This window comes from Orcinus orca, chromosome X, assembly GCF_937001465.1.
Source record: "Orcinus orca chromosome X, mOrcOrc1.1, whole genome shotgun sequence".
NCBI lineage: Eukaryota > Metazoa > Chordata > Mammalia > Artiodactyla > Delphinidae > Orcinus > Orcinus orca.
Genome location: NC_064580.1, coordinates 52787772 through 52799332, shown reverse-complemented (window position 1 = coordinate 52799332; position 11561 = coordinate 52787772). Strand labels below are relative to the sequence as shown.

The 11561-nt window shown below is 41.7% G+C and overlaps 1 protein-coding gene across 9 annotated transcripts; it reads left to right on the top strand.

Annotated features, from left to right (window-relative positions):
- Window positions 1-1007: 1007 nt before the first annotated feature.
- On the top strand, window positions 1008-10077 carry LOC101276490 (protein Abitram-like). Of its 9 annotated transcripts, none has more exons than XM_049704660.1 (7): window positions 1019-1260; window positions 2391-2442; window positions 2576-2683; window positions 3047-3176; window positions 5322-5398; window positions 8668-8859; window positions 9652-10077. In XM_049704660.1, exons 1-6 carry the CDS (start codon window positions 1164-1166, stop codon window positions 8855-8857), a joined length of 654 nt encoding a protein of 217 aa, XP_049560617.1. In that variant the 5' UTR covers window positions 1019-1163; the 3' UTR covers window positions 8858-8859; window positions 9652-10077. The 9 variants fall into 9 exon arrangements, 6 of the variants coding, with proteins under 6 accessions (XP_004285873.1, XP_049560617.1, XP_033272532.1 ...); XM_033416641.2 differs by lacking the exons at window positions 8668-8859; window positions 9652-10077 and adding exons at window positions 5478-5547; window positions 5643-6939 and having other exon boundaries at window positions 5331-5398; XM_033416640.2 differs by lacking the exons at window positions 8668-8859; window positions 9652-10077 and adding exons at window positions 5478-5547; window positions 5643-6939.
- The last annotated feature ends 1484 nt before the right edge of the window (window positions 10078-11561 follow it).

The window sequence follows — 11561 nt, the reverse complement described above, 5'->3', positions numbered from 1 at the left end:
TGTCAGTGTACAGTTTGAATCCTTTACATAGTACGTAATCCTACGATCCGGTTTGTGGCCTACATCAAATACCGACTGAGCACTTGCTAAGTGCTAGTCTGGACAAGAGATGACTGACAGTCACTGCCTCCTCAGAGGTCACAGCTTAACGGGGGAGAGGGCCACATAAGATACCACGTTACATGGAAATGCACGGGGACAACATCTCCAAGGAAAAGTTGCAGATGCGAGAAGGGACTCGCAGCACAGTACCTAAACTTCTCTCTACTACCGTCACCTTCTATCATGCATTGTTGCGCTTTAATTGGTGCATATCTTGGTTCGGCGGTATGGTCTGCAACTGCAAGGAATCCGGAGACTGGGTAAGTGTGCAGCTGGGGGAGCAGCATGTCATTCCCCCTCCTGCCGCGCCGCGCAGAGCGCACTGATGGCCGCGGGTGCAGCAGGCGCCAAGTCTGCAGAAAGAGGACTCAAGGAGGGCAGAGGTGGTCAAGCCGCACTTCACTCCCAGACCAGCAGCAGGCAGCGGTTGGGCGCTAAAGGGTCCCCTTCATCAGGACACCCTCTGGCGGACAGGGCCCGTTTCCGTGCCCCCACCCCAGCTAGGTCGCTCGAACGCTCACCTACGCCGCGCTCTGAGGACCCCCAAACAGCGGTGCGTCCGCCCAGGGCTGCGCACGGGCCTCTCCCTGTCCGCTGCTTCTGAGCTCTCGCGACGCGCACTGGGTCTCCGAGCCGCCGGGCCGCTCGACCCCCTCAGGTAGTGGCTGAAGCCGGGCGAAGGGGCGACCGGCGAAACACTTACTCGCAAGCGAAGATACCCCGACACGCGCCGAGCGGCGCGGGAGTGACGCCGCGAGGCAGGGGGGCTGTAGCCTGCCTTCTTCGTCGCCCCGCAAAGATTTGTGAGGAGCGGCGCTGGCCGCTGCCCCCTATCCCTACATCCTACTGACTAGCCTATTGTGTTTGAACCCCGCTTTGACGTCAGACCCCAAAGCTCAGTAAGTGGCACCGGTAGGTGGAGCCTGCAGAGCCAGGGGAGCAGCAGGCGTGCGCACAGCGCGTGTCCCGGGCTACACGCCGGAAAGACACCTTCCTCCGTTGCATGCGGGAGGAAGAGTACAGGCCCCCAGGGGGCGGGGTTTGCAGCACCTGAGGTCGCCATGGCTACCGAGCCCGAGACCCCTGAGGCCGCCTTGGCTGCGGAGCCCGCGGTGCCATCGCTTGTGGATCGTTACTTCACTCGCTGGTACAAAGCGGGTAAGTGGAGAATAATAGTCTCCTCTGGGCCCAATTTGTCTGACAGTATAGGGACTATGATGACAGATCATAAGCCACACGCGCCCTCCCCAGCGCTTCCTCCCTACGTCAGAAGGAACTGGATCTCTCTGTTCCCCTGTAGGCCAAGGGAATGGCATTTGCAAAGACGTGGAAAACAGCAGGGTGCATGCTGGGTAGGGCGAGCGCAGTGCGAGTTCATGAGGTTGGGTTGCTTGCGGGAAGATGGTAGACTAAGGTGAGATCCCCGAGGGAGGCAGGAGCTGGGTTGCAATCTCCATGAGTGCCTAAAGGGATTTGAGGGGCTCAGTCCTCCAAGAAGAGGCGATACATAAACTGATTTAAATGGTAGCCGTCTAAACTAAGGTAGAGGCATAGGGATGGAGAGAAGAGGGTGGGTTAGAGTAGAGTCATTTAGAAAGCAGAATCTAACAGTTTTACTTAAAGGAAGTCGCTGGTATTACACATTTGCCACTTAGAAGTAGGTATCCTGTTGTATAGCTTTGTGTACCCAGCAAATATCAGTGATGAGAGCATCGTTGGGGACCCTCCTGTAACCCAACTTCCTCCCATTCATTTAGGAATAATATGAGGTGTACTCATCTTTTACAATATTGAAATATTTTACAATAGCATACGTTTTATTAGCCAGACTTAGTGTAACCGACCGTCTGGTTTACCCTGGATTGAGGTGTTTTACGGAATCCATTACTTTCAGCGCTAAGATCAGGACAGTCCTGGGCGAACCAGGATAAGTTCGTCTCTCTAAAATCGACCAACAAAACATGCTACTAACTTAAATAAAGAATACATTACTAATCACTTTTTTTCTAATAGAAATAATGATTGTACTCATTTTAAAGTGAGGATAAAAAAAGGTGGAGCAAAGAGTTAATCATCATTTTAACATCAAATGAAGGATTCCATCTGGACCAGATATCTTTAAATACTTTATGGTAAGCCTTTAGGTATATCGTTTTGAGTAATGAAGGGATACCAGTGTTGTATGTGTCAAACCTTCATAATTAACTACCTCTATGAACCAAAGAAAGTACTAGGCAGTGGTAGTAAATATTGATTCAACAGCCATCAGACTCATTCATTTCTTCTAGATGTCAAAGGAAAACCCTGTGAGGACCACTGTATACTACAACACTCTAACCGGTAAGAAAATTGGGAATTTTAAATTATCAAAAAAAATTTTTTCTGGCATTGTAGCCTGGTACGGTCTTGTATTGAATAAATATTCATTAAATGATTATCTTCCACTGTACTGAGATGGTATTATTTATACTAGGAGTTTGGTTGACAAGAATGAGTCTTGCAGTGCCTACGCTAAACAAATAAACTTGGTTACCCAAACATCCAAATGGAGGACCACACCCTCAGTCGGCTACTACCTCAAGTAAGCAGCCTGTGCCTAACCACTGAATTGCCTAAGCCCATGGAGAGGGCTAGGGTAGAAGCACAGATGGTATCCTGTACATACCAGCATGCCTTACTTTTCTCTCTTCCTCCTCAGTGCTGTCTAAACACCTCTGGTACTCTTCCCTTTGGGGGAAGGAAATTCAGTCCCATTTTCTCCATTTTTATTACTGCATTCTTTTCTTCAGTTAAGCTACAATAGTAGCCAGAGGAAAATGGGGGGAAATGATAGGCTGACTAAACAAATGTCAGCTCAGCTATTCTTGTGCCAGTAGGAATACGGTGTTATAGGAGGAAGAATCATACCAAGCAATAATACAGGATCAATTTTTGCTCCTCTTAGAATATGTGTCATCACACTGGCAGGATCCCATCTAGTTCTTCAAAGTGGAAAAGCAATTAAAAGCATTTTCTATCAAATCAGTTCCAACTGTAGCAGACTTCAGAACAAAGTCTCTGGGAAATTTAAGCGGGTATGTTCCTGTATTTCTCTATTTAAATCCTCTATTATCATAATAATGATAGAGCCAGCCAGTCTTAGAACCCAGTAATGTATGCTCAGCATACTTCCCTGGCAGTTAGAGATGACTTTAAGACTATGTAAACTCTAAAGAAATTCTCAGGCCCCCAAAATGAAGTATTTCAGAAGGTATATTATCTGTCATATTAGCTTCTGGGCCACCATCCCTATCATCTCCAGGATGAAGGATGGAGAAGCTGGGCCTTTGAAAGAACAACTCTAATACCAATATAACAAGATATTTTGTCCTTTCTAGCTTTGTTAAGCCAGTATTTCGAATTCTATAAAATTTAGGTGATCAATACTTCTTTATCGTATATTTTCACATGTGAACTTAAAAGTAAAAAAAGTCCTGAGGTAGTGAAAAAAAAATCAATCTGAGAAAATATACAGTATTTGCTTCGTATCATTTCCCATTCCTAAATCACTGCCAATTTAATACACATCTAGCTACACCCTCCTCCTCCACGTAGTATTTAGTTATAGAAAATGTTACCTCTGCCCTCTACACCTTTAGGCAGGATGGACATTTTATTGTTAAAGGAGGGTATCACACCAAGGACAACTCATTACCATACTAAACTATCCTGACAAACCCCCCTGGATAGGAAAGTTTCAGTTGGTGATTTAGGTCCCTCATTTACTGAGTACATACTAAGAGTTTCTGCTAATTACCCTCAGTGTTCTGGAAGACCCTTGTTTATACTCCCCTTTGTAGTCCTGAAGGCCCCTAATAACCTGCCTTATAATTATTGATTTTTCCTCACTCAAGAAGCAAGTGGACTTTAAAAAGCATAGACCATTCTTAAAAGTCTACAAATTGCAAGTAAAACAGTTAGTGCTTGTGATGTTCCTGTGATAAATCTTTGTCCAAAATAGTAACACTGTTGTTACTTCTGAGGAACAGAGAGAGACCTGCATATGGAACCCACTGTAGATAAGCTTTGATCACATCTCAGCACTGCCCATCATTTATTCTCCCATGGGAGGTGACAAAAAGGGGTTAAAACACTTCTTTCTGACACAGAGCCAGTGGTAGACAAAACATCTGGGACAAGTCCCCAGCCCCTCCTCCTAAAAGTGGGGAGTCACACTGACTAGTATTTTGAAACGAAGTACCCACAGGCAGAGGAGTGAAGTGCATGCAGTAACACCTGAATGCTGTCTAATAATGTTGTGAGTGGGAAAGAGGCCATAAAGAACAGCATCTTGACCTCAGATGTTCACTGCAGTAAAAATTCCTGGGAAAAAAAGGGCAACACATCAGACATGCTTGCATCCATTTCCCATGAGCCTCCTTGTATTGGGTTGGCCAAAAAGTTCGCTCGGGTTTTTCACATTAGGGAAAAACCTGAATGAACTTTTTGGCCGACTCAATAGATATTTGTCAGAACCTCCCCAGATGTATCCATACAGTGGAGTACATGAAAGTATAACCGTGCCACAACATTTAAACAGACATATGTCAAAATGTAGTATTTGCTAGCGGGTTATAGGATAATGGGTAAGTTACTCTTATCTGCTACTTAAAACTTTTCTGTTTTCCAAATATTCCTCAAATTGCATTTTTTTAAATTAGAAAAATATCCCTTCTTCAGAAAGTCTTAGTGATTGACCTAATAAAGAAGTTCCTTTCTCTGTTAAGTTCTAATATAAAAATAAGGTAGGAATCTTAATGAAACTAACTTTGTACAATATTGCTGTCATTCTCTATAATGTTGAATTTTATATTACTGCTTATTGGTAAGATTTTCCTACCCTTTTGAAATCTTTACACTGGGCTATGTGCAGCTTTCTCATGTACAGTTAAATATAAAGTATAATAAGTTAAGATAAAATATATTCTTAATATGTACTAAACTACCTATTATCACATTTGTCTTAGCCTGCTTTTTCCTCTAGAGCCTAGGGTGGTGCCTAGCCCATAGAGGCATTTAGTATATAAGTATTTGAATAAATCAATGGTTTTTCTGTACTTAAGTCATTTTTATTTAAAATGCTAATTCCAGGAATATATCCTATTGTGACTCTGAGGGCTGCCTCACAAAGAAAAGTGAAAATGTACATCAATTAACTTTTTCTTCCCTTTTATTATCAGGGGGCACAGTTTCTAACAGAACTTGCACCTCTGTGTAAGATTTACTGCTCTGATGGAGAAGAATACACCATGTCTAGGTGAGTTACTTTTTAACCACAATTTTGGGGAAACAAAGAAGGTAATATTTTTCTTCAAAGCAATTTTTTCTTTAAATAGCTGTGTTAGAGGATGGTTGATGGAAGTGAATGAAAGCATTCTCCATAAGCCATCTATTCTTCAAGAGAAGGTAAAAGGGTCTGGGGAAGTAAGATCCCATCCACATACTTTTTATCTGGTTTTTTTTACCGTTTGACCGTATTAAGTATTCTATTTCCCTTCTAGCCATCCACCGAAGGCTACACTGCAGTTGTGTTGCCCAAGTTTGAGGAAAGTAAAAGCATAACAGAAGGGTTACTGACACAAAAACAGTATGAAGAAGTCGTGGTGAAAAGCATCAATGCCACAACAGCTACCTCATGAGGATTAAGATTGAGTAAAAACAACAGGACATTCTTATCCTTACCTGGCCTACGAGTTAGTACACTAAGGAAGAACCAGAGGTGCTGAAGCATCCTTCACACCGGGCTATCTGCAGGGAGGCCTGATCTTAAAACCTGACCTAGTTTTCCTTCTTTATCTTGCATAACAAGCCTTGATTCCATTTTGTCTCCAACCTCCCAGATCTGCCTGCCCATGTACTCACTCTGCTCTTCTTTTGCTTTTCTCTTTCTAACAACTGGCAAGTGAGAGGCATTTTTCTGATTAAAAACCAACAAACAAAGCACTTTGAGGACAATTTGAAAAGACAGAAAAGTAAAAATAATTTACCCATCATCCTGTAACCCATTAGTAACTACTAGGTTTTGATATAATTCTGTTTGAATATTATGTCATGGTTATTGTTTTTGCCTCAATTTTCCATCACTTTGAAGTTGAAAAACAACAACTGGCCTTTCTTACCCAGTCTGCTTCAGTGTGACACGACCGAAACGTCTGGTCCCACCCCTTTTGCCCCAACTGCCTCCCTCAGGTTACCGGGAAGAGGCAGGGTGTAGAGTGTACCTTCTCTAAGTCTATGGGTTGGCCTTCAGCTCTGAACAATGTAGCACTATAACACTGGCTTCTTAATGAAGGACACATGAAAAGGCTTTGAAAGGGGCTTTGCTAACATGGAAGTATCAATATTATAATGTGGTATGAAGTAACACGTGCATTTGTGGTCACTCAGTCTCACACTCCAGTTACAGGGTCACCAGCGAAGAAGTTCCCGAGAAGTTCCTGGAATTCAAAGACACAGGTGCTTTTGAACAGAACAAAAGCTTTCACATCATTTAAACAATAAACAAAAAACTCTGAATTCATGGTTTAAGATTGTATACTTGTTTACATTGAATTTCAAATAAAAGGACTTCTTTTAAAATTGTTATTTTTCCTTAAGGGCTGCAACATATACATACATATAAACATTTCTGTTTTTAAATAAAACCATTATCCTTGAATTTAAATTCTTTTAGTTCTCCATCGTCTTTTGCTGTTCAAGTCAAAAGTTATCCCTTCCCCACCCCTACTTGCATTTAAATTAGAGAATATTCTCATTTGAGGTATGTAAAGTATTTTGTAAATAAAAATTTTAAATTATTTTTGACTCACAAGGAAACTTCTTTTAACCCTAACTCTCCCCTAAGTAAACCCACTAGACATGATACAGGTAGTAACTATAGAAACATCTACTCTGATAGTGTTGTGAGCTGAAAGTGTAAGCACAAACCAGCAAATCCCCATTTCAGGTAGCACAAAGGGTTCCCAAAGGTTTCATAAAACAAAAATACTAAAGATAGTAAAAGAATTATATATCTATTTTACATATAACATTACCTCACATCATTCTCCCATTATTTCCATTGTAATTTAAAAGAATATTTTGGTTTCAGGGAATAAAAATCATGTTTGATGATTTTTATAAAGAAATATTTTATAAAGGTCATAACCAAGCTGAGTGCACCCCATTTTCTCTCCGAGGCCTACAGTAAATTCAAGTTTCCTTCAATAAAATATTGACTAGCTAATTCGTAGCACTGTGGTTCTTCAGGATCTTGTGAATATTGACTGTGATGGCTGACTCAGATAATGATCATCAGACGAGCTTATAGAACTACTGCCGTTTGGCAACTGACATGTCCCGTTAGATTTCAAAATACATTTCAAAGCATTGGGATACAAGCCCCAAAAACCAAAGTTAACTATACTACATCATAAGGACAGAACTTATAACCAGATCCTTCAATCAAAACCCACCCGACAAAAACAAAAGCTTTAAACCCTAAAATTAAAAAGACTAAAGTCATTTATTTAATGAATATTCCAAAGGCACATATGTATACTTACTCAGAAATTATTTTGAACAGCTTAGTTCAAGTGTTCTCTGTCTTCTATCTTCTGCTCCATCAATTACTACTGAGAAGTACAAAAACTGCTTTTCAAGCCAGTAAGATAGGCTTAGGATTCCAGCTAATATCAAGGGCAGACAGGCCAGCTATGCTAGAACAAGAACAAAAACCATCTCCTAGTGAGTTCCTCCAGGATTCCATGGAGTGAGCTCCATGACCCTGTTTTTGGGTGGGGGAGGGACATGCATCACAACAGATTTCCTGTGCTCTGTGAAACACTTACTAGAGAACAAACGTGTGCTCCTGGCATGCATGATCTATGACAGAGGAGACAGCAGAGGCCCAGTCATACTCAGTGGACAGAGGGATTGAAGAAGAGTCCACAGGTTTAAGGAAAACCCTGCATCACCCAGACTACTGTGTCTCTTCTGCTGCAAATTAGTGTCCCAGATGATAAGCTTAAATTTAAAAAAATAGGAAGTTAGGGTCAAATGTGCCAAAGGTGAGCATATTTTCAAAATAGCTTCTTTGGATTAAATTGTCATTAAGGCAGTAAGGATATTCGGTTTGCCTTTTAAAGAACACTATTCATGGCAATGTCCCATTTAAAATCACACTTCAATTAGAAATATAGCAACCACCATGGCATTTATAGTTGTCAGAAAGCTTCACAATCAGTTTCATGATCAGAAAATAAAGCAAGATTTCAGTTTGTTTTCTTTACAAAATTGTTGTATTTCTGAAATATACAGGATCGTTTGCTTTCTAAAAATGTCAGCTTTGCCACATGGTGTTCCAGAGATCTGACCGCAGGAGCTTCTCAAGTTTTACCGTCCACAGAATCTTTATTTGTAACTGAGATCCATTGGTTGTTTTCCATTTGAAGCTGGAAAGAATTAAGACAATTGGTTTCTGCTTTACTCTTAAAATAAAAATTGCAAAATTAAATAGTATCTATTTTCTTCTGCATTTTCCTTTAGACTAATTTGGCCTCTCCCGTTGTGGAGCACAGGCTCCAGACGCGCAGGCTCAGCGGCCATGGCTCATGGGCCCAGCCTCTCCGCGGCATGTGGGATCTTCCCGGACCGGGGCACGAACCCGTGTTCCCTGCATCGGCAGACGGACTCTCAACCACTGCGCCAACAGGGAAGCCCTAGACTAAGTTTTTAAATGTGAGTTTAAGATAGAGAAATTATCTTACCTTCTTCAACAGTTTATAGCAAAATGAGAGAAGTTGGATCAAAATAGCCATTATGCCTCTTGTCTTTGTAATACTCTTATCAACCATAGTGACAGAAAGCAAGCAAATCAAATTCTTATAAGGAGGCCCTCAAAAGACTTTATCGTTTATTTAGTTTGAAAATGGTAAACATTTCTTCTAAGGGATCTCAAAGGGTATGTAGATTAAGGCATCTGAGCTGACTTGATGACCTAAGGTCCCAGAACTCAGAAGCAGGGACTGTTGCCCAAGTCTCATGCCAATTTCATGGAACCCCAGGAAAAATGGATGGAAAATCAACCTGTTCTATTTCAGACGGTTTAGGGGCCTCTCAAAGGGCACCAAATAGTGGCAGTGAACCCCCTTCTTTGCAATTCCTTGCACTCTTTTTTGCACTGAGACTCCCTAAAACAAACAATAGAAGCCCTTCACTCTGAGGGGTCTGTGCCCTAGTTAGTCAGGTGATGATGTTGGGATTTAAGGGTAGCTGCTCTGTGCTATGGTATTAATCACGTCCAAAAAGCTAATTTATTTGGTGAACCTACTGCTTCCTGGGGTCAGTTGTAACTGCAGATGTTAAATGGTTCTTGCAGTCAAGGCAGGAAAAATGGAAATAAATTGTTCTTCTGTGGGTATTAACACTTTATTTGAAGAAAAAGGGACTGGAAGCTAACCTAATAAAAAAAGAAGTGTGAAAGTTTCTCAAGTGCTTTCCTGAATGTCCCACCCTCCCTTTTACCTTTAGAAACACTTGATTCTGCAAGGGTGTCAGTTACTGTCTGGAGCTGGTGGCATAGAAGAACAAGCTTGTTTATTTCCAGGAGAAGCATAAGCTTATCATCATCTTTCAGCTGAAATGTAAATAAGGAAGTTATAACAACTCCAATGAAGTTCCACCTTTTAAACCTTAAGTACCTTTATACCTCAATAATATACCCTCAAAGTGGGTATTTACGACATCACCACCAGCACCAGGCAGGGATACGTGCATTACCTGTTTTGAGAAAACTTGCACACTTGAAGCAAGCTTCAAACCCTCTTCAGCAAAAACTGGGTAGAAAGGAAAAACATCACTACGTTAGGTGTATGTTGTCTAGATAGTTGGTAAGAAATACACTCATGGATAATTTTCATACAGAATGTAAAAAATAAAACCTAAACATAAAAGGTCTGTCATGGAACTTCTGTGGTTTTTTGTTGTATCCCTGAAAACACAAGAGTTTAACTGTATTCAGAAGCAGTTTTCCCAGACCTGGTGCAGAATCAGTCCCTGCAGTGGCTCCCCTACACCGGGACACCTCCAATTACCATGCAGGATCGCAAGACATTTGATGCTTAGCCATAAAAATTATGCCTGGGCTTTTGGATGGATCCGAAGCTCATCTCATAATATCCCCAATTATAAGAGGGTGCTGAATCTTGGAACATGGGGTCAAAAGGGTTAGATGAGGTCAAAAGTGTTAGAACATTGCTGCTTCCAGCTCAGCAAGATAGAATTTGTCACCTATACACATTCTTCAACCAGCCGTTTGAGGGGATTATTTTTTCACTATTCACCATACATTATACAATTTAGCAAGGAGAAGAGGATGATGGGAAAGAATACTGAAAAATACTTTAGAATATTCGGGATGATTACTTTTAAATGGTACACAGAATGTTTTAGGGTGAGAGATACCAGGGAAGTGAAGACTGAGCTTTAGGTGGCAGCAGGAAGAATGAAAAGAACAGGGCAAATCTGAGAGTGATTTGTGAAGAAAAATAATAGATCTTGGTAATAAATTAGATAAAACATATGAAGAAGAAGGAGGCAATAATGTCAAGGTTAACTTTAATTCCCTTTCCAACAGCCTTGCTATAATTGGATAACCTGATCTCAAGGTCAAATAGTCCTTCGCATCCTTCCCTATCCTTTAAAAGGGAAAACAATGCGGGCCCCTCAATGCGGTGGCTTCTCTTGTTGCGGAGCATGGGCTCTAGGCACGCGGGCTTCAGTAGTTGTGGTGCGCGGGCTTCAGTAGTTGTGGCACACGGGCTCAGTAGTTGTGGCTCGTGGGCTCTAGAGTTGCGGTGCACGGGCTTAGTTGCTCCACGGCATGTGGGACCTTCCTGGACCAGGGCTCGAACCCATGTCCCCTGCATTGGCAGGCAGATTCTTAACCATTGCACCACCAGGGAAGCCCCTATTCCAACTTTTTAAAAAGGGAAAAACTCACTTATAGTCAAATTTACAGAAAATTCCACATGAAGTATTTTCTATAATTCTTCTGACTCTGTTGACAATCATCCTCTCAAGCTGAAATCCCTTTCCTGAAGAGGCTCAGGTGAAAGCACATGGGAATGCCAAAGGAAAATACATAAAGTTGATAAAGTGATAGAAATTTCAAATTTCAAATGCCAGAATGCCCTTGGTTCTAGAGAGGCAAACAGACTAACAAGAGAGTCAGGGGAAGTAAGAAAGGACTCTTGTAATCCACTTATCAATCTAAACCTCCAGGTAAGTGAGGAGAATTAGAGCAAGGCCTATGTGGAGTTTCATGAGACACGTAGGGCAGAAGGGTGAGTGTCAGTACATGGTCTCTCCCTGAATGCCCTAAATCATCAGGAATATGGAAGAAGAAAAGGAAACTAACATGTACTGAGAACTGTAATGGT